Source organism: Epinephelus lanceolatus, chromosome 3 (genome assembly GCF_041903045.1).
Source record: "Epinephelus lanceolatus isolate andai-2023 chromosome 3, ASM4190304v1, whole genome shotgun sequence".
Classification (NCBI taxonomy): Eukaryota; Metazoa; Chordata; class Actinopteri; order Perciformes; family Serranidae; genus Epinephelus; species Epinephelus lanceolatus.
The window spans coordinates 11,953,452-11,980,408 of NC_135736.1; the positions used below are offsets into that span (position 1 = coordinate 11,953,452).

General features: G+C 40.4%; 2 protein-coding genes across 12 annotated transcripts in view; one reads left to right on the top strand and one right to left on the bottom strand.

Moving 5' to 3' along the window:
* The window catches only part of LOC117254544 (phospholipid phosphatase-related protein type 5-like), an 80,123-nt gene extending 75,944 nt beyond the window's left edge, over nucleotides 1-4,179 (bottom strand). For 3 of the 4 annotated variants that reach the window (XM_078165015.1, XM_078164996.1, XM_078165011.1), the window contains exons 1-2: nucleotides 4,050-4,179; nucleotides 2,853-2,941 (exon numbers count right to left, since the gene is read on the bottom strand). In XM_078165015.1, the coding sequence (XP_078021141.1) occupies nucleotides 2,853-2,876 (24 nt within the window). In that variant the 5' untranslated portion in view covers nucleotides 2,877-2,941; nucleotides 4,050-4,179. Of the gene's footprint in view, nucleotides 1-2,852; nucleotides 2,942-4,049 lie in introns of those variants that run through there. The other variant, XM_078165007.1, reaches the window with a different exon arrangement.
* Nucleotides 4,056-26,957, top strand: part of palm3 (paralemmin 3) — a 57,297-nt gene continuing 34,395 nt past the window's right edge. For 6 of the 8 annotated variants that reach the window (XM_033624733.2, XM_078164949.1, XM_078164958.1 and 3 more), the window contains exon 1: nucleotides 4,249-4,587. The gene's annotated coding sequence lies outside the window, so the exon portion shown is untranslated. Of the gene's footprint in view, nucleotides 4,140-4,248; nucleotides 4,588-26,957 lie in introns of those variants that run through there. The other 2 variants (XM_078164987.1, XM_078164990.1) reach the window with 2 other exon arrangements.

The window sequence follows — 26,957 nt, forward strand, 5'->3', positions numbered from 1 at the left end:
AATCACTAATCCTGGCGTGATTGAAACTTTTTTTCATGTTCCTAAGATGAACTGGAAAAAACGCCCCAGGCCTGCAGGAACTGATGGACAGCTTTCAGTCGGGTGAGTAATATCATCCGTGTCGTCTCTTTGTTTGCTTTTACCGAGTGACCTAACGTACCTGTCCCAGAGCCAGCTGCAGCTGTTGCTCACCGGTGTATCCCTCCGCGCAAGATGTACTGACCCCCTACAAGTGCCATGCTAACCTCTGTCTCAATATGAAAATGATAGAGAAAGGGCATAACTCCCAAATCGTCGGAGCATTCTTTTCACATAATAATGCGGACTCAGCAGATGACTTGTTAACTGTTTATTCCTTACACCGAACGTACACGGCTGCTTCTCATTGTTTCCAGTAGCACAACAACGGTTACTACATTACCCAGAATAACCTGAGGCTAACACAACGGTAGCCTTAGTAGCTCAAAATACACAACAGATTAGATTAGATTAGATCAGAACAGAAACACGACAGGAGAATTTACTGAGTAATTTTGCTGTTTCCACTAATTACTTGGACTGACTTGATGTTAGTTAATCCTCTCGCTCTCCAAAACAAATGCATGCAGTAATTGCTGGCTGCAGTCGGAATTTTACGACACCAGGCTGTGGGTGTCATACCACTTCGACCAAAGGGGCGCTATAATCAACGAAAACGAAAAGTTCCGCACAGCTGCTTTAAGTAAAAAGGTGATAATACAGTATGTCAGTGCTGTGTCACTTGTTATTGTCAGCCCTGAAAGTCCCAAAAATAGTTATTCTAGTTTGGTTTAGATATGTAACCCAAACCATAACCATTCCTCTTTGCAATAACCACAATTTTTCTCAAAACTTAACAAAACCATAGTTGCCATATGCAGGTATTATAAAAGCCAGAATGTCAAAAACATTACGATAGGACATAAAAATGATTTGGAATCTTGTGAAGTCAAAGTCCAACGTCCAGTACTGGCATTGTTCACTGGCCACTGAGTTGCAGCCCTCCTTCACGTATGCACCCATACAAGTAAGCCTTCACATCAAGTATTTTCACACTCAGTTATATGGCACTTGTGTAGCTGAGAAACTGTCCTTCAGCTGGTCAACACAAGCTCATGGCTTCTTCTCAACAAGCATCTGCTCTGTTGATGGTTTCCATGACATTTTTGGCTTATAAAATGTTGATGAAAAATCTAAGCAACCCACACAAACACAAGGTTTTTAAAGTATTGATACTTTCTGAGACCACTTTAAAAAACAACATGATCTCTGTTAAGTAGGTACATGATTAAGAATATGATGGTATCAAAGCACTGAAGCTATAAAAAACAGATCTGCAATCAAATTTTTTCGGAAAATCATCTGGTCCTCAATCTAAAGCTGTTTTTACATTCTCTCCTGCAATAAATCCACCATGTGACTGGAGGCATCTTGTTTGTGAGATTTTCTTTTTTTGTACCAGATCTGTGTTCAGGTTGTCAATTAAAAATAAAGAATGAAAAAAATTCCTATTTTGTGTGCCTTGGATTTTTTTCTTTTTGCTGTGGTATTGAAAGAGGTATCAAGTATGTGTTTTTTTTAAAACTGGTATAGCATCCAACTTTAAAATTCTTGTACTGTAACAACCCACATGAATCGCACATTAGAAACCACTGATCTCATCTTCTTTTTACATGTGTATTGTATGCACACGAACACAAACGCACAGACACAAATGGTGCTCTTTCTACAGTACGCTTCAAAAGCACATGCAAGCTCACACACAAGCAAACAAAGAGCAGTGTTTAGAAGGTGCTGGTACTTGTACGCATGAACACACAGGTACAAAAGCACATGCATGCAGTATTGTGAAGGAATGGTGGTTGCTATACTGACAAATACCTCCCCCCTAGAAACACACACAAAAGACAGAGGGGGAAAAAAAGACTGTTTGCCATATTGTTAAGGGAAAGCTGTGATATGAGCCTGTGTGCTCCTACTATCTGGCTGTGCATGTGAAGACTCTCTCTTGTCTTGGGGAATCAGAAGTAGGCCGAGTCAGTGGATGTGCTCATTTCATACACTATCACTGTGGATCACAGCCAAGGACATTCTCGCTTCAAATTCCCATACTGGGGAATTTCAGCCATAAAGAATTAATCAGATTTTTAGCAAAATGGGATTATAAAGAAGATCCAGCCCAGGTCAGCTAAGATGTAATTCATGTGGCTGGAACACTGACCATCTCTAAAGACGTTGTAATGATGGTACTTCAGGGGTTCCCTAGATTTGGCCAGATTAAAAAAGCAATTAATCATTTGAAAATGAACCTGAGTTATATCGTAGAATAAATTAAACACGAGTAAGCTATAATGAAATATACATAAAAATAGCTTGGACTAGCTGTATTTCATGGAGCTATAGAGCAGTTCAATGGTGCCTTTGGTCTGTCCTTGCTGTCTTTCATGAACAAAACTTTTTATCTTTCCCACAGCAGGGTAAACGTCGGTATTAAATGACATGATGTAATAACAGGACATTTCCAGGAAATGCTTGCGTGTGTGAGTGTGCGTGTGTGTGTGTTTTTGTGTTTGAGCAAACTTTGGCCAGCGTAGTTACATGTAAATATGCTCCCACTTAATTATTTCTAAATAAATATTGCAACTGATCTGTTTGTATCGAACTACATTATAAAACTTAAGCGTATAACGCACAAATAAAACACAAGAAATACAACATAGCAGGTGGACAACCTGAAATCCTGCACCCTAGCATACTAAGATGAATGTGGTGTATGTAGTGTACTTACACTTGATTGAGCTTTCAAATTAAAGGAACAATCCACAAAATCCTACCTTAGGACTACGACACACATCCATCCGGTAGCTTGGAAATGTGTACCCAAAGGTTTAGCACTTGCTTGTTTACAGGATTCCCAGTGACCCTGTGTCACAAAGGGAGAAAACAGATTTCAAAAGAAGCTCCTTTTCAAACCACACCTGCAACTTAATCCACCATTCTCATCTGTCAGTTCATAACATTTACATTCTTCAGTCGCTCATATTTCAATAAACTATGCCAAAATACAGCTAAATATACACAGAGTCAGCTGTTTACATGTGATACGTGCATCCAGTGGTCAAAAAATGTTTAATCCAACAGATACAATCAACAACTAATATCCTCTAGTGACTATTTTCCTCTAAAGTGTCAATAATTTTCAGTTTTCAGTCTATTTAAAGTCCTTTTCTTCCATGATGAATGGGTGTGAACTAACACTGAACAGTGCTTGTTGCAGTTTTAAAATGGGTGAAACTGTACCCAGAATCCACCTCTAAATACACACAAAAAGGGGACTCCCCAAAAGCATTGTGTTATCAGAAAAGCAATGCAGTCGTTTTACACCCATATTCCCATTTCATGTTAAAAAGGCAGGATGTGGAATCCTTTATTTGAGCTGAAGGGGATTTCACACTTTCAAGGCATGGCTTTTGTTCACAGAACCATTTTTCATTACTTGTAATAGTTTTGCACATATTCTACTTGAAATGTTATTCATGAGATGTAGTTCAAAAGATTCCCATGCAAATATAACGTTTTTGGGACACAGATGCCTCATTTCATAAAAATTACTTCTGATAAAATGAAATGGACTTAAGCACCTCCAAGAGACAGGCCACATGGTGAGGATGATGTTAGATTCATTTTTTGATTGAGTAGTAACTTGCACCCAAACATGCACTGAATGTGATGTCTATCAATAAGAAAGGAAACATAAAACATAATTGAAATTCACACGAGGCTATGATAGTAGAATAATGTTAGCACTTAAATGAAGCACAAATGCAAATACACTGAGTTTGGTCTTTGTTTTACAGCTCTCATCTTGAAGGAGACAAAAAGAAAAGTCAACATCACAGAGACTTGTAAGTTTCTCTCTACAACATTGGTTTCAAACACCAGATGGCATGTCATATTGGTCGTTAAGTAAAGCAGAAAGCATCTCAACCTGTTACTTTCGACTAAAAGCTGTGTATCTGCTCTGCACTCACTCAGAGCGTCAACAACAGGAAACATGAGGCTGTTGCTGCTGCTGCTGCTGCTGTCTGGAGGGCTGGCCTCACGGTAATGACTGGAGTCAGGTAACCACCGGATAGACTGACTCTAGTCCTCCTCACAGACGGGCTCGGACACGAAGGGAGGCGGTGTGAGAACGTATCGCCGGGAGGGTTTCATCTTGTTTATTTTAATCAGTGCCTCGACTATCTCCCTAAAACAAACTCTCCATACTCGCATAAGTTTGATAAACGTAACAGCGCGTCCTACAGTTTTGTGTTCACGTGACGAGCGTCGCATTTGTGAGCCAGCTCAGCGCGAGGCTACTCAGGTGTTCAACTACACGGGGAAGTTTATGTCGTATTTTAGCTTTGTTGCTAACTAATTAGCCACTAATTACGTTGCGAGGAGCATTCATCTGTCTCGTTTCCGCCTCTTTTTAGCGTGTGTGAAATATCTCCACTTCTCTACTTGGTTTCGTTGTGCTTCTTCGGTTTATTGGAGTCAAATCACCAAGTGGCCACGTTTGAGCAGGTAAGTGTATTTTCGGCCAACATTTTTCTGCATGAATTTTAACACGCTTGGTGTACGTGGTGGGTTGACACCTTTTGAAACTGGGCCAGGAGGTGGATGTGAGCCCAGCCGGAGCTGGACAGCCCCAGCAGCTGTTGACTTGTCTGACCTCTGTTAAGCACTGCAAACCAAAGAGTCAAATATTGATTAAAAACCCTTTGCAATGTAATTTGGCTGTTCAGATGTCACTAGTAATGTTTTCTTATACTCTTTGGCTTCTTAGAACCTGAACTAACTTTACTGAGAAGTACATCTGTGCACAGTTGTGAGTTTACAATGACCACCTTATCATGGTCATTGTAGTTTTTATCTGAAAAGATATGTTATGACGTGCGCACAGTCGCAGGGTCTTACATTTCTTTAAGCACTAGCTGTAGCTCTTCTCTGCAAGTTTCTTTCAGGCAGTTTTATGAGTAATTAAATCCAAAATCCTCAAGTCTGCAGGGCATTTACAACAGTTTTATGATGCAGTGGTTAAGATAGTGGAGCTATCTTTTGACACTTTCCTTTCTGCTGTTGCAGCTGCATCAGCTACATCTCAAGTTCTGTATCTCAGGTCAACCACACATTTGTTGTCTGACTTTTCTACGTATGATGACTCACCTATTCTATGGCAAAACACACAGCTGTTTCATCATTACTTATAACCACAGCTAGGTCTGTGCTATAGCTTCGTTTATAAAAAAAAAAGCCCAATTCTGCCTTACAAGCCATCAAACAAACCCTGCTTAGCATGCAGCTGAGCATACTGATTTCCAAGCAGAGATCCCAGCAGGAGCTCCTGACACGGCTCTTCTTCTGTCAGACTGAAGAAGTGAGGGCCTTGGGGCCATATCCGGGGGGGGGGTGTTACTTACTTCTGGCTTAATTTGGCTCTCAGGAAACAGTTACTTTCTTGAGGGTTTGTTAACAAGCATACTTATGTTGGATGTTTCAAAGAAAAGTTGAACATAAAGGACCGCTGCACAGGATACATGGAAATGGAAATGTCACAGCAGCAAGAGGAAAGGTGATTGCAGATCAGCGCTGATGCTTAATGACACAATAAATAGGACGCTGACCTGGGATAATTATGAAATAAGCTTGTGTCAACCTTAGACAAGCCTCCTGGTCTAAAATAAAGGATGCATTAAACTTAAAAGTCACAACAGCCATGTCTTGGATGCTATTAGTGTTACTGTTAAGAGATATGGTCAGCTTTCTGACTTATTTACATCCACATCACTGGTTTTGTCATTCAGCTGTGGTGGAACGATATTCTAACCACAAGTTTTAACTCGGTTATGCTGCTGCTGTCACATTTCAGCTGTTTGACTCCATTGAGTGTTATACTGCTGACTGTTCATGTCGTGTATTCTTGTACAGTGACACTTTTAAGTATTACTCATAAAGCTCACTGCTGTCTTTTTTGATTAGTCACAGCAGTCTGCTCCAGTCTTTCATCTTAAAAAAATTCAACATTATCTGTAACATACAGTACAGGCCAAAAGTTTGGACACACCTTCTCATTCAATGCGTTTTCTTTATTTTCATGACTATTTACATTGTAGATTCTCACTGAAGGCATCAAAACTATGAATGAACACGTGTGGAGTTATGTACTTAACAAAAAAAGGTGAAATAACTGAAAACATGTTTTATATTCTAGTTTCTTCAAAATAGCCACCCTTTGCTCTGATTACTGCTTTGCACACTCTTGGCATTCTCTCCATGAGCTTCAAGAGGTAGTCACCTGAAATGGTTTCCACTTCACAGGTGTGCCTTATCAGGGTTAATTAGTGGAATTTCTTGCTTTATCAATGGGGTTGGGACCATCAGTTGTGTTGTGCAGAAGTCAGGTTAATACACAGCCGACAGCCCTATTGGACAACTGTTAAAATTCATATTATGGCAAGAACCAATCAGCTAACTAAAGAAAAACGAGTGGCCATCATTACTTTAAGAAATGAAGGTCAGTCAGTCCGGAAAATTGCAAAAACTTTAAATGTGTCCCCAAGTGGAGTCGCAAAAACCATCAAGCGCTACAACGAAACTGGCACACATGAGGACCGACCCAGGAAAGGAAGACCAAGAGTCACCTCTGCTTCTGAGGATAAGTTCATCCGAGTCACCAGCCTCAGAAATGGCAAGTTAACAGCAGCTCAGATCAGAGACCAGATGAATGCCACACAGAGTTCTAGCAGCAGACCCATCTCTAGAACAACTGTTAAGAGGAGACTGCGCCAATCAGGCCTTCATGGTCAAATAGCTGCTAGGAAACCACTGCTAAGGAGAGGCAACAAGCAGAAGAGATTTGTTTGGGCCAAGAAACACAAGGAATGGACATTAGACCAGTGGAAATCTGTGCTTTGGTCTGATGAGTCCAAATTTGAGATCTTTGGTTCCAACCGCCGTGTCTTTGTGAGACGCAGAAAAGGTGAACGGATGGATTCCACATGCCTGGTTCCCACTGTGAAGCATGGAGGAGGAGGTGTGATGGTGTGGGGGTGTTTTGCTGGTGACACTGTTGGGGATTTATTCAAAATTGAAGGCACACTGAACCAGCATGGCTACCACAGCATCCTGCAGCGACATGCCATCCCATCCGGTTTGCGTTTAGTTGGACGATCATTTATTTTTCAACAGGACAATGACCCCAAACACACCTCCAGGCTGTGTAAGGGCTATTTGACCAAGAAGGAGAGTGATGGAGTGCTGCGGCAGATGACCTGGCCTCCACAGTCACCGGACCTGAACCCAATCCAGATGGTTTGGGGTGAGCTGGACCGCAGAGTGAAGGCAAAGGGGCCAACAAGTGCTAAACACCTCTGGGAACTCCTTCAAGACTGTTGGAAAACCATTTCAGGTGACTACCTCTTGAAGCTCATGGAGAGAATGCCAAGAGTGTGCAAAGCAGTAATCAGAGCAAAGGGTGGCTATTTTGAAGAAACTAGAATATAAAACATGTTTTCAGTTATTTCACCTTTTTTTGTTAAGTACATAACTCCACATGTGTTCATCCATAGTTTTGATGCCTTCAGTGAGAATCTACAATGTAAATAGTCATGAAAATAAAGAAAACGCATTGAATGAGAAGGTGTGTCCAAACTTTTGGCCTGTACTGTATATGACATTTATTTTTAAAGTCATTCTTTGGCTTTGGATTTGGAGTATTTGTGACATTTTGGCTATCATAAAAAGTAGAGTACAACAAATATTCAGATATCATTTTAGCATATCAATGGCGGCACGGTGATACAGTGGTTAGCATTGTCGCTTCACAGCAAGAGGGTTACTGTTTCAAACCCGGGGTGGGGGTTTCAAACCCTGAGGTGGGGGAGGCCCTCTATGCAGAGTTTGCATGTTCTCCCCGTGTCAGCGTGGGTTTTCTCCGGGTACTCCAGCTTCCTCCCACGGTCCAAAGACATGCAGGTTAGGTTAACTGGTGACTCTAAATTGGCAGTAGTTGTGAGTGTGAATGGTTGTCTGTCTATATGTGTCAGCTCTGTGGTAGTCTGGTGACCTGTCCAGGGGGTACCCTGCCTCTTGCCCAATGTCAGCTGGGATAGGCTCCAGACCCTTTGCGACCCCCAACAGGATAAACTGTTATAGAAAATTGATTTTAGCATATCAGGCAATAAATGCCAATAAGTACAAGAAAGTACAGAAATGCCAGACATACAGTTTGATATGTTTTGTTCACTAGAGAGATTTGACATGTTTTTTTTTTAACTGTACAATGTCTTGCCTGGGACATTTATTGGTTGCATTTGGAAAACAAAGCTTTGTGTAAGGGAAATTGATTTCAGCTGACATATCGATCAGATTTGTTAAACTCTCAAATATCAATTTCAGTATTGGCCTTAAAAATCACTATCTTGAATGAAGTGTAGCCCAGAGCTTGTGGAGGTCATACCTCTCTTGCACAACAGGCAAATAAAATATTCCATGTGTTAGTAACACTTCTGTTGCTTTGTGCATTAAGCCAAATTCAAAGTGATTTTTCTGTCTGATCTGCTGGCCTGTTTCTCACCGTTCAGCTAAAATGCTTTCTCCTTTGATGCATGCAAAATATAGCGTAGAGCCTGGGTTGATGTGCCCATCACTTGCAAAGTGGTTTGGTTTTGAATCTGCAGAAATCTACTCGAATGTACAAAGAGGAAAAGAGACGGGTGGAGTGGGCGAGATAGCTGTTAAAGACAGATAAAAGGGCAGGAGAAACTGTGTGGTCGTCAGCACCACCAATCAGCAGAGGATTTTATCTTTTCAAATCGTGTTGAAGAGAGCAGGAGGGAGTTAGGGAGTTAGTCTTAAACAAGGTGGTGGGAGATTAAAAGTCAGCAAGATAAAGGGGAGGAGACAAAAGAGAAGCTGGGAGAAATGAAATTCACCACTTCTTTGCTTGGCAAACTGGGTGATGGATGGATTTCCAGCAGGAGGGAAATTCCTCACTGCTACATTGCCCCCAGCATATCTGTCTGTCTGTCTCTCTGTCTGACCATCCATTCTTAGTTGAAGTGATAGTGGATTTTCACATCTCTATCCCTCTTGCATACAGTAATGTAGCATTGTCATCAGAAACAAACTCCACTGTGGTTGTTGCTATATTTTAGTGTTTCATCTAAGGTGTTTACATGGGTTGGGAAGCATGAGCCCCGTGTACACTACAGTACATTATGTTTCACAGTTCTGCCCATAGACTGTATAAAATAATGGACATAGCCACCATGAGGTCCACCAGAGAAGTGAAGGAGGCTGATCTTAGACTGACATGTAGGTATGGTGGGCGACTCATGTAGCTTGTGGGTGGGTCACATAGCTGCTCCAGCCACAGCTGTACCTACTCATTGAGTTTGGTTCTTTGGCTGTTGCCATCTTGGATTTTTGGAGCCAGAAGTGACCCTAGTGGACCACATTTGAATGAGAGGGTGGAGCTAAGGATGAGTGAGAGGTGGACCTAACTGAGAGCCCAAGGTAAGGCCTGTCAGAAAGCCTCAGCCAGAATTATGCATAAATTTAAGCCTTAATAATAACAAATAACATTAAATGGGTGAGTTAGATAAAATGATAAAATGATCCTGAATGGGTAAATTAGCTATAGAAACCAAAACTGTTTTTTGTACCAGGATGTAAACATGTTTATTTCTGCTGTTAAGTTGGGCATTTTAACACTGGGTTCTATAGGTTTTCACTCGCTTTTGGAGCCAGCCTCAAGTGGCCATAAGAGGAACTGTAGCTTTTGGCAGTTAAACGTTGGCTTCAGTTTTTCCAACCCTGAAGGTTGGAACTGGTTGTACCTAACGCTCCCTCTTTTTATTTCATGTTGCCATTGGTGTGACTCTCAGGCTGTTATTATTATGGCTATACAGAAGATTAGACTCAGACAACAAAGATGATTCACCTGACAACAACAGATTAGTGAGACACTGGCCACACAGAAATGTTTTTTTTCCTTTTATTGGCATTGAGATGGAACAGTGGATGTGAGAAATAATAGTTTGTTCTCAGGGGAAACCTCTGGCACAAATTGCTGAGAAATCCCAGTAGTCATTATATAATGTGTAAACATATACTGTATTATGTAGCATGCTTTGTGTTAATGTAGCTAAAAGTGGAATATTCTGCAACACGTTCACAAGTGCTATATCGTAGGCAACTGGACTTGCTTGCGTTTTTTGAAACGCATGCAAGTTGCCTTATGATTACCATGACCTGGATGACTGAGAATCTTCACCAACATGCAACATGGTTGTGCTTTTTCCAGCCATGACTTTGTTCTGGTTAATGTTACTCTGAGAACATATTTAAACTGCAGTTTCCATCTTAAAGGGCTTCTGTCTAAATTTAGTATTTCAGTTAGGGGTGGGTTTTAGAAAATCTATCTGCCCTGTAAGATGTGCAAAATTGTGGTCAAATATTGTGGAAATACCACAAATCTCTGAAACTATTAAACGAGACATCACCCACATACACAATCTCCAAAGATATCTGATCTGAAACAAACACCACTGAAGAAGGCATTTGCATTATTGTAACTGAAATGTCCCTCATTGAATCGATACTGAATTGACTTAGAAATTGAATGGCATTCAGACCTTGTGAACTGGATTCAAATAGATTCAGGAAATTGGACGTGATACTCGGCCCTAGTTTCACTTCTGTAAAATTGGATGACATGCAAAGAATGAGATTCAAAGAAGGAAGTTCAGAATCCACCAGAGGCAAAGATATCAGATACAGTCAGGTCCATAATTATTTGGACAATGATACAGTTGTTGTCATTTTGGCTCTGTACACCACCACAATGGGTTTTAAATGAAACAATGAATACCTGCTTAAAGTGCAGACTCAGCTTTCATTTAAGGCTTTTTTCAAAAATGTAGTATGAACCGTGTAGGAATTACAACCATTTCTTCACACAGTCCCCCAACTTTAAGGGCTCATAAGTATTTGGACAAACTAACATAATCATCAATTAAACAGTCAGTTTTAATACTTGGTTGCAAATCCTTTACAGTCAATGACTGCCTAAAGTGTTGGACACATAGGCATCATCAGATGCTGGGTTTCTTCCCTGGTGATGCTCTGCCAGCCCTTTACTGCAGCCGTCTGCACTTCCTGCTTGTGTTTTGGGTGTTTTGCCCTCAGTTTTGGCTTCAGCAAGAGAAACGCATGCTCAGTTGGATTCAGGTCAGATGATATGACTTGGCCATTGCAGAACATTCCACTTCTTTGCCTTAAAAATGTCTTTGGTTGCTTTTGCAGTATGCTTCAGGTCATTGTCCATCTGCACTGTGAAGCATCGTCCAATGAGTTTTGAAGCATTTAATTGAATCTGAACAGATAATGGTGCCCCAAACACTTCAGCTTTCATCCTGCTGCTCTTGTAAGCAAGACAAGACTTCACTAGAATAAATACAGAGGGCTTATCACAAGATGCAAACCATTGGTTAGCCTTAAAAATGGAAGGCCAGATTAGAGTTTGTCAAAAACCATCTAAAAAGCCTGTACAGTTGTGGAACAGCATACTATGGACAGATAAAACAAAGATCAACTACCAGAATTATGGGAAGACAAGAGAAGGAAGAAGGGAAGGAACTGCTCATGATCCAAAGCACACCACCTCATCAGTGAAGCATGGTGGAGGTACTGTTATGTCATGGCCATGTATGGCTGCCAGTGGAACTGGTTCTCTTGTATTTATTGATGATGTGACTGCTGAGAAGAGCAGCAGGATGAAAGCTGAAGTGTTTGGGGCTACATTATCTGCTCAGATTCAACCAAATGCTTCAAAACTCATTGGACGATGCTTCACAGTGCAGATGGACAATGACCTGAAGCATACTGCAAAAGCAACCAAAGACATTTTTAAGGCAAAGAAGTGGAATGTTCTGCAATGGCCAAGTCATATCATCTGACCTGAATCCAATTGAGCATGCGTTTCTCTTGCTGAAGCCAAAACTGAGGGCAAAACACCCAAAACACAAGCAGGAAGTGCAGACGGCTGCAGTAAAGGGCTGGCAGAGCATCACCAGGGAAGAAACCCAGCATCTGATGATGCCTATGTGTCCAACACTTCAGGCAGTCATTGACTGTAAAGGATTTGCAACCAAGTATTAAAACTGACTGTTTAATTGATGATTATGTTAGTTTGTCCAAATACTTATGAGCCCTTAAAGTTGGGGGACTGTGTGAAGAAATGGTTGTAATTCCTACACGGTTCATACTACATTTTTGAAAAAAGCCTTAAATGAAAGCTGAGAGTCTGCACTTTAAGCAGGTATTCATTGTTTCATTTAAAACCCATTGTGGTGGTGTACAGAGCCAAAATGACGACAACTGTATCATTGTCCAAATAATTATGGACCTGACTGTATATTGATGACATCACTGACACCACTGGGGTTATGTTCCCCAACTTTGGTAAGCTCTCTGCGTTGTTCTAACAACGATGAGTGAACTGATATTCATATGTAAAATGGGTGGAGATAACTGGAGTCTGTGTAAGTGACATGTGCGATGGGTTAATTTTCAGTGGTGAGAAATATTAAAACTTAGACAAATGCTAAATTTCTCACCAGTGAACTCATCTGTCCCACAGCGTGTTTCTGCATTATGTCACTATGTTAGTCCTACAGTAACATACCTGACATACCAGCCCAGCATCAACATTCAAGTCTGAACTACAGCCAGAATTTCACAAAATTGTCCTTTTGTGTGTCCTCTATTACTTTTTGTCTTTGTGTCTTGTTTCGGCACAGGAGGCAGTTTTCAGATGCTGCTCTTTAAATCGTTCTGCTTGTGTGTGCCTGCGTGTGGTATTCCTTTCATTTGCAATAATCTGTTGACTCAAAGCCTCTGAAATCCTGGCTGACAGTTGGAGAGAGAAGGAGGATAGAAAAACATTTACCACCTTCAGTTTACTTTATGTCTGTTGCACACAGTACACATGCCCTTCTTTTGACACCGGCAACAATGTATTAATCAAGCAGACAAGGATTAGACAGTTAAGTAATGTGTTATGGTTGTGGAGGTAATGGTCTGAAGAGATAACTTCAAGAAAGACCTAAGCCGTGTCTGACAGGATAATATTTTAGCTTCTTAGCTTCCAAGCATTTACCTTTCTCACGAATTCCTTTTTAAAGTCTCTTCCAAGATTGCAGTCTCCATTACAGAAGCCCTTCCCTGCACTTTAGTGGATTGTAGGGTTGAACAGCATAGGAAAATTATTTTATTTGGCTCTTTGCTAAGTCCCGCCCCTCCAACGCAGATTGGCCAATCATAGCGTAGCATCGGCCAGCTCCGACAAGGGTCCAACAACATCACTGTTGTGCTTCGTAGACTTCTAATCTTCTGTATTATTCACTTAACACAAGCAATAAATCATTTCTATAGTATAACCAACATAACATTTAATACAGTCAACATATACCCTCACTTAGCTATTGCACTGTAAAAACCCTCAGTCATGGTAGAATATTATAACTTGTAACCACAAGCCTTGTAAACATATAATATAACCATCATGACAGAGGACAAATGCCAAACAACAACAACAACAACAACAACAACTGTTGTTTTTAGCTTGTAAAAGAAATGCTTTGATGAACACATGACATTATTAAAGTAATTGTGCGATTGTCCAACCAATGAGGACTTAGTTGGACTAGAGCATATCAACCAACTAATCAATAGAACTTATCAAAATGCAAAAGGATACAAAGTAGCGCATTTATACTGTAGGTACAAAACAAATGGCTGTCAGAAGGATATACATAGCGATCAGTGAGATATAATGTAACTAAACATGCCAGCAAGAGGATACATACATATATATATATATATATTATTTTATTTTTTATTTTAATTCTTTACAACTTGACAGCATCACAAAATACATCCTCCAAAATGACCATAAGGTCAAATCAAGACCACTATAAAACAGTTACAACAAAAATGAAACATTATGATGTTGATGAAGGTAGGATAGTTTCAGCTAGGTGTACGTGTACCTAATAAACTGGCAACTGAGTGTACATCTAATGTAGGCCTACTCTAGAAAGCAAATGAAACAAAGAAGACAACATAAATAATTCAACCTCAAGATGCCACTCAAAAACAAATACCCATGGCTGTGGTTACTAGGTTACAATGACTGGTTAGCCGTAGAGCACAGTTCAGAGGTGCCGCACACAGTCAGCAACAACTACCTGAATGACGCTTGTTTACTGAATGCAGGTATGTATTTTAAATATTGGAAAGCACAAGTGCATGTATTGTTCTAGGTTACATGCACTAAATTGATTCAACACAATAGGCCATTAATGAATTGCAAAAATAGGCCCACATTTTTAATGGTGAGTGTGTAAATCTTTGTGGTGGGAGAGAGGAAGACATGGAAGTGTTATCACGATTTAGGGATGCCAGCAAGCTGTCTAATGTTACACATCCTTCCAAAGCTGCAGCTAATGTGTGATATTGTTGTCTAGTCAGTTAAATGGTAAAAAACAATGTCTCACCACTGCCAGTTCACAACTAATTTGGAAGAAGCTTACCTGTTGCTGAATTGCTCAAAATGCCAAGAACAGATCCACAGCCCACGGTGAAATGGACTGATTTGCCAAGGCACTTTTGTTTGTGTGGTTTTGGTAGCTGTGGTCTTGTTCTACGCTTCATGTACAGTATAAACATCCTTTTTCATCATCATAGGAGGCTTGGAATTTCTTAACAATTTTCTGCTTACAGGCATGCTTTTTGTCTGGCGTTCAGTTAAACAAAATATTCCAACTCTTGTTGCACCACTTAACACTGCAGCTTTATCAGCACAAGTTGCCATTCTCTCAAGACTGACTGTCTAATTAATGAATTTGTCAATCACACATTAAAGGCAATATCCAGAAGGAACAGTAGTCCATATTAAGATGTGGCCCTGTCATACATGGGATCACTCTTTTGCACAAGTTAAGGCACAGCGTGGTGCGTGTAATATGGAAACATAATAGTATAATTGTGTCCATGACATATTGTTATTTTCTGGGGGTTTTTCTGTTATTTCAAAGTGTGCTTTGAATATTGTTTCCAGGCCCACTCTGATTTTGTTTGATTTTCATTAAGCAGTGTTTTGCAGTATTGTTACCAAAATCCAGTGTGAATGCTTTGGCTGTACACCAGCCACACAGCTTGATGGACACTTTTACCAAGCTCTACATCAGAGTATTAGTCTTGAAGTCAGCCTCATTCTGTATCTGTAATTTGCAAAAGCCATCTGTCATATTTCAATCGAGATTCTCCAGCCATGGTGGACACACATTATTTGCTTACCCAGGTCAAGAAAGTGTTTTGAGATTTTTATATGTGGCTTGTGATCGTGTTTTAACTAAAACCTGAAGAACTCATGATGTAAAAGAAGAGGCATTCCTCTAAACCAGCCTGTTGACCCAGGTTCAGCCATGGTAGTGGTGTGAAGTGCTGTTGACAGAGTTGTTAATGAAACCCCAGTGTCCGGTCCTGGGAACCAGCCAATACCTTTAACCCTGGTACAAATGGCTTTGCAACCAGACGTGGGTGAAAAATTAATTTTAGTCAAAGAATTTCAGATATTTGAGTCAGTTCATTTTAACAGCCCAGATACTTCGACAATGTTCAAGACTCACATGTAAGATCAGATATTAAGTTGTCCATCTGACAGACTAGTTACTGTTTATCTAAGTTTTGCTGCTGTTCTTTTAACATATTACAAGAGGGGGCTGTACTATAAACAAGTTTTGCTGAGTACTTTGTACATTATTTGTGAAAGGCTTGTAGTACTGTCATACATTATTTTAACAAGTTTTTAAGAAGCTGAAATCTGATCTGGATCTGAAATTAGGCTAATTAAAAAAAATCATAAAGTTACAGAGAGGGCTGATAGAAAATAATAAACTTTAAAATTACACTACAGCAACTACAAAAAGTTTTTATTAAACAGTCTCAATTTAATTCTAATCCCAATATATGACCTACATAAGCAAATGGGACCTTCAATAAGAAGAGTGGCTATTTCTACATACGTTATTTGTAATGCCAATTGCTGGATGTGATCCCCACAAAATTGGATGACTTATGGCACAGATCATAAGAGCCTATATGTTCACCTATGCCTATGTATGCCTATAATTTCACCAACAAAGTCTGGCAGTGAGTACTATGTTAGCCAGTTCAAAGGAAGCAGGAGGAGATTTTTCTTTAGAGAATCTTATTTGGCTGTTGCTCAGGAGGTAGGATGGGTTGTCTTCGATCCCTGCCTCCTCCAGTCAGCATGTCAAAATATTCTTGGGCTAAATACTGAACCCCAAAGTGCTCCTGATGGCTGTGCCATTGGTGTGTGAGGGGGTGTGTGATTGTTTAAACTGAGTAGCAGGTGGCACCTTTTATGGAAGTCTTGGCCACCAGTGTATAAATGTGAATGAATGGATGAATGTGACATGGAGTGTAAAAGCGCTTTAAGTGGTCAGAGGACCAGAGAGGCACTATACAAGTGCAAGTCCATTTACCATGATTTTTGACATTATATTTTGTGGTTATGGCTGATACTGGGGCAGGACCAGCAAAGAGAAAAAGAAAAGAACTGACCAAAGAACAAAAAGGAAACCTAGACGGGACAGCAATAACACAAGTAAACCTTGGTTGGTCCTTCATCAGATGTAGAGAATTGTGGGATTTGAAAGAGTTCAAAAAACGGTCCAGAATTGGCCCTCTTCTTCGTGTCTAATGCGGGATTTATACTTCTGTGTGGAATTGACGCTGTACTTGCAACATAGGCTCTGCGTTGACGTAGAGCCTACGCCATAGCATGCACCTCTCCAGAAATGTAACTACACATCGCAGCAACAGAGACCTCCTGTCTATTTTTATAAGCTGAAACCATTTTCTTCAGTGGAAAGGAAGCTTTTATTTACTTTTATTTCACAAGACAATAAGACAAAATAAGCCTCTACAAAAATAGTCTTGTGTGTGATTTATCCTTCAAGAATTTATACTTTGGGATTTATCCTGGCTTCATATGAGCAGAGGAAATCTCCGCTCGTCACTAGGCTAACTTATACAATGTGAAATGCCATCGGCTTGTGCTAATAACATTAGCATGTTACATTTGTTTGGAAAACATGTTTAGTATAAGACAGTTGTTTTGTTGGTGAATCTTGTGAGTTGTAATGGAGACGAATTTTGTACCGTTACCTTTGTTACATGTTGCTGTTGTCCCTGGCTTCATGAGTAGAGAAAAAAGTCTGCTAGCCGCTAGACTCATTTATACAATGTACAATACCATAGGCTTGTGCTAAAAATATTAGCACGTTGTATTTGTGGGGAAAATGTGTCCAGCAAAAGACAAGTGATTTGTCTGTGAATGCTGCGAGTTATTGTGAAGCTGCTTTGTGTACTTACGTTTGAAATTGTCTCTATTATGCCATGTTTAATGTGTGTTGTGGGCATGACTTGAATCAACTAAACTTGACAGCACTTCACAGAAACCCACCGCCGACTAGTGTTTGGAGGTGTAACTGCAGAGTGACATAGACACCACACCGCGTAAGTTTAAATGCTCACAAAGGCATAGGCAACACGCGTAGGCTACAAGTATAAGTACCCCTTAAGACTGCAATGTAATATGTCAATTTTATTTATAAAATACTTTACCGACATGGTTTTACATCAATATATGAACTTACTTTGATGGCTCGTCATATAACCGTTATTAATCTGACACAAAGATACATTACGTCATTGTTATGCATACTCCCAACAGCTGTTTAAGAAAGCAAAGTAGTATTGAAAATAAGTTGCATCTTTTTCTCACTAATTTCAAAAACAAATGCACGTGCTAGTCAGAGTAATATTTTTACGGCACAAGGTGGTGGAACTGATGGACGCACTGTGGCAGCCACCATAATCAATACGAAATGAAAGTTCCTTGTAGCTGCTTGAAAGAGAAAATGGGAGACAGAGAAGTTGATTTAAGTGAGAGAATTGAAAGACAGTCGAGAGAAGGGGAAGAGGTGAAACCTAAGAATGATGAGGTAAATCCAATTGCATACCAAGTATCTTAATAAAAAACTTTGTGAATATAAACAGATCATCAGGTCTGTTCAAATGGCAAATAACTCTGTTTGAAATTTCCAAAAAGACACCAGTTAACTGAATTTCATGCAAGATATTAAAGAGAGAGGGCAGCAGAAGAGATTTTTTTCCAAATCTTTTAGCTTGGTGGTCAAAATACTTAAGTTAAATAAAATATAAAACTGAGGATTTTTCTTTGATTGCTACCTCAGGGAGAGATATCTGACACCGAGCTAATCACAGAGGTAAGTCAAATCACTGCATAGCTGAGATTGGGTCTGAGCCGAGCCCATTTACATTTTGCTGCTATAGATGGGATTTTGATTGTAATCAATACTCCTTAACGCCATCAGTGCTGAAATAAACATTTCCTGCATTTCTCAATCTTGAATCATTTTGAAGTAATTCATCCCTCATTGCCTTCACAACTACAATCTCAGAGATGGTGAACAGCTGCAGGTTGAAAAACAAGTGAACTGTCTCTGTAATTTCTTAAATGATAGGCTGGAATTAAGTTTATTTGTCCACAGTGATGATGAGGAAGGAGAAAAGTTAAACATTACGTTGCCCAACTAAACATTTACAAGGTGACTGGGCACCCTTGCATTAGAGATTGACATAAACTCTGTGACTCAACATTGCAACATTTTATCAGCTGGTAGTGAATGACCTACAGATGTGTTTGTAATGTCGCACTGTGTTGTACTGATGTGGTTTAATTCTGATTTAGGCTGCTCTGTGTTTTGGGAGATAAAATGTGTGTAATCATGACTGAGCTACGAGGCCCCGAGGCACACAGGCCTTCAGGCTTTTGACTCGGTGACAATAGCGAAAATGAACCGAGACCGGATTACACCAGTCCTGCATTCCTCTCCAAACCTGTTTGACACACACACACACACACACACACACACACACACACACACACACACACACACACACACTAATCCTGCGCACACAGACAGACAAATCACTGAAGCAAGCCAATACATGTCTTACACACTCTCTGCAAGTGCAAATAGAAAACTTACCAACTGCATGTGTGCACATGGGGAATCAGAAAACTCATTAGTAGAAAAATCCTAGAATAGTTCTATCAAAAACAGGCCAAGTCAATGAAAAGTATCACAGTGAGTGAGTTTTCCTGTGGTTTATGGGTGTGCTATGGCACTGTGTGCTCTAACTTGTGAGTAAAAAACATCCTGAGCTAATAGGCAATAACAGTATCATCATACAAAGCATTTTTTAATTGACTGGCCCTCAAGCTAGATCCAATTCACGTCCTTTGTTTATTGTAATCCGTAGCGCTGTGGGAATGCCACCCGTCAGAACCTGCTTTCCATTAACACATTTGAACCTCTTCCTAGTTCACAGTGTGATGAGTGATTAAACCACAAAGCAGCATGTACAAATAACATGCAGCCAGCAGTTTCACTAAAGCCCCACATTGACAGAGTGCGTCACTGAGCAGAGGAGGCAGAGCCACTTTGGGTTTGAAAAAAGGTCGCTTTGCCTTTATTTCAGTGACATTTTGCAGGTGCACTATGCCTCCAAATTGCTGCTGTTGGATGGAAACCACATTTGAACGTCCATATGGTTTTAATGAAAGAGACGTCCGGCCAAATTTTGTAAAATCCTTCCAGTCATAACTGCTTAAAGGGAAATTTTGGTTTATTTCAACCTGTCTCCTATCGTCCTAAATTTGTTTCAAGTGACTAGTGACATAAAAATAATAGTTAGCATGTTAGCTGTTAGCCTAGATACAGCCGGGGCACATAGTAGCGTCAGGGTTAAAACGTAATTGAACGGGCATACTTCAAGTGCAAAGTTAGTCCACTAAACAAGCTTTTTTTCCACAAAGACCGCCTCATATCGTTAGGATAAATGTCAGAGAACATATAGAAAACGACATGTAAACGTGTTGTCTTACCTTACTGGTGTGGTGCCATGTTTGTTTACCATTTAGCTCTGCTTTCCAAAGCGCGGCCGAAATATCGCGAGAACAAGCAGCGATGTCATACCGTGCCTGAAATCTCGCGAGCTCTAGATAAAGCCCAGCTGGATACTACTCCAGGTGGAGGTGTCTCGTCCTCTGTCACATCCAGACCTTGAAAATAAGGCTGCAACCGGTCCCATTCCTTGCAACAGAGGCATTCCTCTTCTGTGGGCATTGGGGCACAGCATTCACAGGTACACCACCAATCTCCAGAGCTACGCAGCCTTGCAGCAGCCATTCCTCCTCTCTCATCCTCTACCTGTTGCGCCTCTCTCTCTCTCTCTCCTCCGTTCTTCAGTTTCACAAAGCTCTTCATCAGTGTATTCTGGCTCAAATAAATAAGGGCGGCCATCAAACTCTGCAAAATCAAATTCCTCCTTCACAAAGTCGAAGTCTGGCAAAAAGTCAGCCATTATTCTATAAATCTTTCATAAAATAAATGAATGAACTTTTCAGGCTACTGTCCGGTTCTGCCTTCCAGCTGTTGCTGCTTGTTCTCGCGAGATTTCAGGCATGGTATGAGATCGCTGCTTGTTCTCACAGTATTTCGGCCACACTTTGGAAAGCAGAGCTAAATGGTAAACAAACATGGCACCACACCAGTAAGGTAAGACAACACGTTTACACGTCTATATGTTCTCTGACATTTATCCTAACGATATGAGGTGGTCTTTGTGGAAAAAAAGCTTGTTTAGTGGACTAACTTTGCACTTGAAGGTTGCCCGTTCTCTTACGTTTTAACAGGTCTGACGCTACTATGCGCTCCGGCTGTATCTAGGCTAACGGCTAACATGCTAACTATTATTTTTATGTCACTAGTCACTTGAAACAAATTTAGGACGATAGGAGACAGGTTGAAATAAACCAAAATTTCCCTTTAATTACTTTACTTATGCATTCATATTTGAATTATTCTTATGCTTAAATGATGAGTTGCGTAGAATATAAAATGTCAGACAAAAGTGGATCACATTATTTCAGTGCTCATGGGAAATTTTCATATTGCTTGTTTTGCCCAGCAGTCCAAAGCTCAAAGATATGCAGTTGTCTTAATTATATTTTTAGGTTGTCCATCCATCCTGATACGTAGATTTTGGTGGTCAGAAGTCAAAGTCACTGTGATGTCATACATCATTTTTTTTGGCCACAACACATAAATTCTTATAATAATAAATTTTACACAAATGTCTAGTAGGATGTTGTGATGACATTTTATATCCAAAAGGTCAAACACTTTTCTGGCCATTACTTAATGTCATAATTGAGGAACAGAATAGGAGACATTTGGTCAGATACTGACTTGGTGACTATAATCTTGGGTGCCCATTTGAAGTTGTGCTGATTATATAGATCTCCTGTGTTGCTGAAGGGAAGATGTGTGTGAAGCACATGTTTTCACATTCATGGATGTAAACTGTAAGTGCAACTTGACTTGTGCGTGGAGGCATACAACTGCAAGGCAGTAATTATAGTTCAGTATACAGTAATTTTAAATAACAGAGAAAAGCAACAAATCCTCATATTTAAGAAGCTGGAACAGACAACCTTTGGCATTTTTGCTTGATAAATGACTCTTATCCGATCAGCAAAATTGTGCCAATGTTAGGGCTGTGCCCGAATTATGTCAATAGAATCAGATTTAGCTGTTCAATACGAATATTCAACTCTTCGTTGCTGGTATTTCCTTATAGAATTTGAGAGTTTGAGTTGGGTTCAGTGGGACGTTGAGTCTGACAGTGACATTTTTGTTATATAGTAAACAATCTAATCAGGCTAATGACAGATCAGAAATGTATTTTTTTTGCCGACACTAGATATCAAACAAAAGCCAGAGACTGTTTTGTTGGTGATGTTGTGAGCTGTAAATTCATCACTTTCATGCAGAAAGCGGAGGATAACATCTAGGGATGTCCCGATCCGATATTCGAATCGGTATTGGCCGCCGATATTAGCAAAAAACGTGCATCGGCATCGGATCAGACTGCATGAAAAAATGCCGATCCAAGAACTCCGATCCAGTTTTTCACGGAGTCCGATCCAAGTTTTCCGACCAGCCCAGCGCTCCGCGATTCAAGCAGTCCATTCCAGTGATCCGCTCCAGCTCTTACTATCAATCCACCAGGCCAGCATGCAGACGCAGATACACACGGAGGGTAGGAAGAGTAGCGGTCAATTTAGTTAACTGACTATTTGTTTTCTGCTCTGGTTTTTTGAGAGTGATATTTTTATTTGGTTTACACTCTTACTGTTTAAGTAAAGAGCACTGATGGCATTGTTTTGGGCACAATTAGTGAAAGTGGAGCCATGGATGGACTATTGCTTGTTTAAACAGTTGTACAATATTGTGTGTGGTTTTTTGTCCCCTGTTGGTCCCAGGAAACAGCAGCACCAGGCTTGCATTGACACTACAAAAATAACTGAAAAGGAAAGGCTGCATTGTTTGTTAAATGTCAACAATGTCTTGTGGTGTTAATCTATTTTTTATTTATTAGGGGGGCAAAGCACAAGTGTGTGGAGTCTTGCTGCTATTTTAATTTCAATATTAGACATTTTAAAGATTTCTTGTGTTGATTTATTTTCTATTTATTAAGGGACAAAAGCAGCCAAAGCAAACCAGCTATATTTTTTAGTTAATGTTAATGTTAATGTTTAATGTTCAAGTTTAAAGTTTGTTTATTTAACCCTGTTAACAATAAATGGGTCAGTTTCTCATACCAACTGTTGTGGATCATTCTAACTAACCCGATTAAGTAGTTGTTCTTGTTAGAGTAATATCGCTTGATCAAACCTTTTCTAACATGACTGACAACAAAATAAGTGAATATGTATAGTACGCGCTTGGATCGGATTGGTATCGTATCGGCCAGAACTCAAGGCTGTAATATCGGTATCGGATCAGAAGTGGAAAAAGCTGGATCGGGACATCCCTAATAACATCTCAGAGCCTAACCGGGCAAAGCCTCTCCCCTTCTGAGAAGCTGCCATCGTGTCTGTAGCTCTCTGTACCAAAGAGCAGCATGAAAGCAAGGAGCGATCACTTTGCAGGTAAATCTGGGGACCAATACACCCCCAGAAGTACACTGCACACTGACTGACAACCCCCCCTCGGTCAGTCGAGGGGTTTTTTGACTGATGAGTTGAATCTCTGACTTTCAGCACTAATTAATTTTCTGTTTGAATAATTGATTAAGCAGTTGGAGTTTTCAGTGCCACAAAAACACTGTAGTACACCAAAGCCAAGTGGTTGTGCTGTTCATATTCTCTTGGTTCTCTAAGTTTTTTCTTTTTCTTTTAAAATTGGTACTGACAAGGTATCTGCTAAATGTACGTTCACCATTGTGGTTAAAGTTACTGTCACTGCAAGTCTTCTGAAACGTCTGTGCATGTGTCTGCCTGTGAGATGCTGACAGAAATGTAGACTGGGGCATATTGTAAGGTATCCCAGTGTAAACTTGACATGTGTCTTTGAGCATGGTTTTGGTGGCGATGCAGGCAGAATGTTTATGTTGTGTCACAGCCTTAAGTGTCTCGTCAGGACTTGTCAGAACAGGTGTCTCAAACTGTGATTCCCCCCCCTTCAAACCGCTCCCACGAGTTCATCCTCTGTCATTCGTTTCAACCTCTTGTTCCTTGCAGGATTTTCCATTTGTATGATGTCTTTGTCTTATCTGTCTCTTCTTCATGTTTTTCATTCTCTTCCCACGTTTTCTCCCTGCTTTTCATGACTTGTCAGCTGTAAGGCAGGTGAGGCAGGACATGAGACCTCAATCTTGTGTCAGTTCAGGTTCCTGCACTGGATTTTGTTTGAACAGAGACTTTACAAAAAGTCAACAGTGTTGACCTTTTACTTCCTTTTCTGTTTATCTTTTTTCTCTCTCCCTACAATTTCATCCTCATTTAATGCCATCATGCAGAGACTTGATTTATTTCAAACTGTCTGAGATTCCCTAAAATTACAGATACATGTACGCTGATTAAAGCATTACATATGCAGCAGATGTCATGCGTAACACTGGCACTATTTACCAAACTTAAATATACTGCTAAAAGGCTATAATGACATTCAGTTAGTGGCTCAGAGCAACTTTGCCCTCAGTCACAGTGTCTATGTTTTTCATGAAGCCTCAGCTGGCCTGTAATCTTAACTCCTTTTGCAAAGTGTAAAACACACACACACACACAGATGCACACACTCTGCATTTTGCCTTAGGGTTAAAAACCAGTGTCTTCCCTCTTATCTCGAACGCTAACACGTACCTCAACTGTCTGTACACTGTTTGAGTAGATAAAGCTGTAGATACAGGAGTTTGTGAATGCCAAAACATTGAAAGCACAGTGATTCAGTCAGTCTTGTAGCATAAGGGTGATAACCAGTTGTCTCACCCTTTCAAGTCTTAACTGAAATATGTGTGCAATGTATGTGCAAAAGATATATGCATGTAGAGCTGGGCAGTAAACCAACATTTCACTAATACGGTCATTGATTTGTTGAATTCACCCTTTTCCAAGTGCTTGTAAAAGCTTTTTACCCTAGGACTGGCCATTATGTTGTAAGGTATATATTAGGGATGGGTTTTGTTTAAAAAGTGAGCTCCACACCAGAGACAGTTGTCAGAGTCCCCCAGCTGTGCAAACAGTGACAGGGCTATCTGTTAGCATTACACAGCTCACCTTACCTGACACATACTAATAGGTGTAATGACAGAGTTGAGCTTTTACAGTGTCAGTGTGAGTTCATCAAAAATGTTTAACAGCTTGGCGTTGGATGTTGGCATTGCTACTGTGTTAGTTCATGCTTACCAGGCAGACGTTGAACTGACTGTTCATGGCAGGAGAGCAGCTCCGGGGACAGCAGCATGAAAAGTTTGCTGATCTGGTAGGGAGTTAGAGAGTTATGGATCAGATCCCTGATGCAAAAGGGATTAAGGCAGGTATTCAGGATTGGATCGTAAAAATTCACAGGGTTTCTTTGGCCTTTTGTGATCATTCTTTGTCCCTTCTCTGAATTCAGAGGTTTTTGTGGTCTGCAGCACAAGCGGAACTTATCATGGCTTTTTACTTTACAGACTTTTTCAAAACTGTTCGACTATCGCATTCAGGACTTCCTTTTGATTGGTTTGTGGTTGAATTGATCCAAACTGATCAGATTAGATTGATGGATTAGAGGAGCACCTGCCACCAACACATCTGAAAGCAAACTCTGGTCAGCTGCTGTTACACAGGGTAGACCCAGCGCGGACTGTGGTTAGCACAGTTTTCATGGGAATGCAGTCCGTTTCATCTAAAGTAGGTTGGAAAAACGATAGACAACACTAGAACTATGAATTAAGGAACATTTAAGATTCAGTTTCACTGTGCTTGGCACTCTGCTGCTCCATCTGTGACCAGAGTATGCTCTCTCGCAAGAGAGAGTGAGAAAGAAAGACGCAGCTCCAAAACTATAAAATCAATAGCCCCATTTACACTGCCAGATTTTCCGTGAATGTTGGGCCGTTTTGCAGGCAAGCTGCGAGCATTTAGACACACAGAGGTGCCCAATTTTCCGCCATGTAGGGGTAAACATATTGGCGGACCCTTTTTAGTTTAAAAAGAACGAGGTGCCCATTGCCCCGAAAAAGGCACATTCTGTATGAACATAAGTAGGCAGGCGGCATTTCGCTGCACTCCCCGATTTTGTTTTTTACTGCCAATGCTGAATGAAGACTGATTGGGCTTTCCTGCAAATTTGCATAATTCCTATTTAAAATGGGCTTATATTTGGCAGCGGATGCTGATGTTGCGGTGGTGCACCACAAATAAATGAATGTGTCCCTGTCACAAATATACACCTCAAGCATATTGTTAGATTCACCATGTAATTTAAATATAAAGTTCTAATGTCTGATGTCTGAACTGTTTTGAGTAAAGTAACTTGACATAAATCTAGTTAATGTGCCATTTAACTGCATCATATTTAGAAAAACATAAGCACAATCATTATCGGTGTTAACACAGCTAATATTTGTACATCCCGTCTAATGATTCCATATTAGCTCTTTAAACTGACTGCACACACACCTCTCCACAAGAGTAGAGCAACTTCCCCTGATCACAGAGCTGTTGTAATTTAAGTGATTGACACTTCCAAAACTGAGCCATTCTAGGAAATGCATACACATAGACCAATGCAACAATGTGACTTCTTCAGTCGGATTAAATAGATAATCCTGCATGTTAATCATACTCAGTGAGCCAAGATGACTCATCCAAGCTGCATAGCACATTATTCTTCAGCTTCACCATGCATATGTATGTTCCGGTTGACCGTGTTAATCTCTGCAGCCCCTCTGCTGATTTGATGGGTGGATGACAAGGTTTTTACAAAGGCTTCACCATGCTGTCACTTTTGATCTGCTGCTCAGCTTAATGGCTGCGGAACTGATTTTCTCACCCAAAATCCTCCCAGACTTAATATTTTAAATGTGTGCGGCAGATGGTGATTTTGACATGGCTAGTGATCAGAAGCTTGCCCATATTGGGAACCAAGCAGAGGGCAATATCAAGCAGTATGCAGCCATAAACAGTATTTAGCTTTATGTTAACCATCTGTTTGACTGATGAGATAATGGCTGACACCATAGAATTTGTCAGTGGGCACAGTAAGACAAACCTGGTCGATAAAGGTAATCCTACTAATGCCGTATTTCCAATACATGGTATGGACTGACTTTTCTTGACTCCATGTCGAGACAAGTCTTTTGGTAGCATGTCCTTTTCTCTT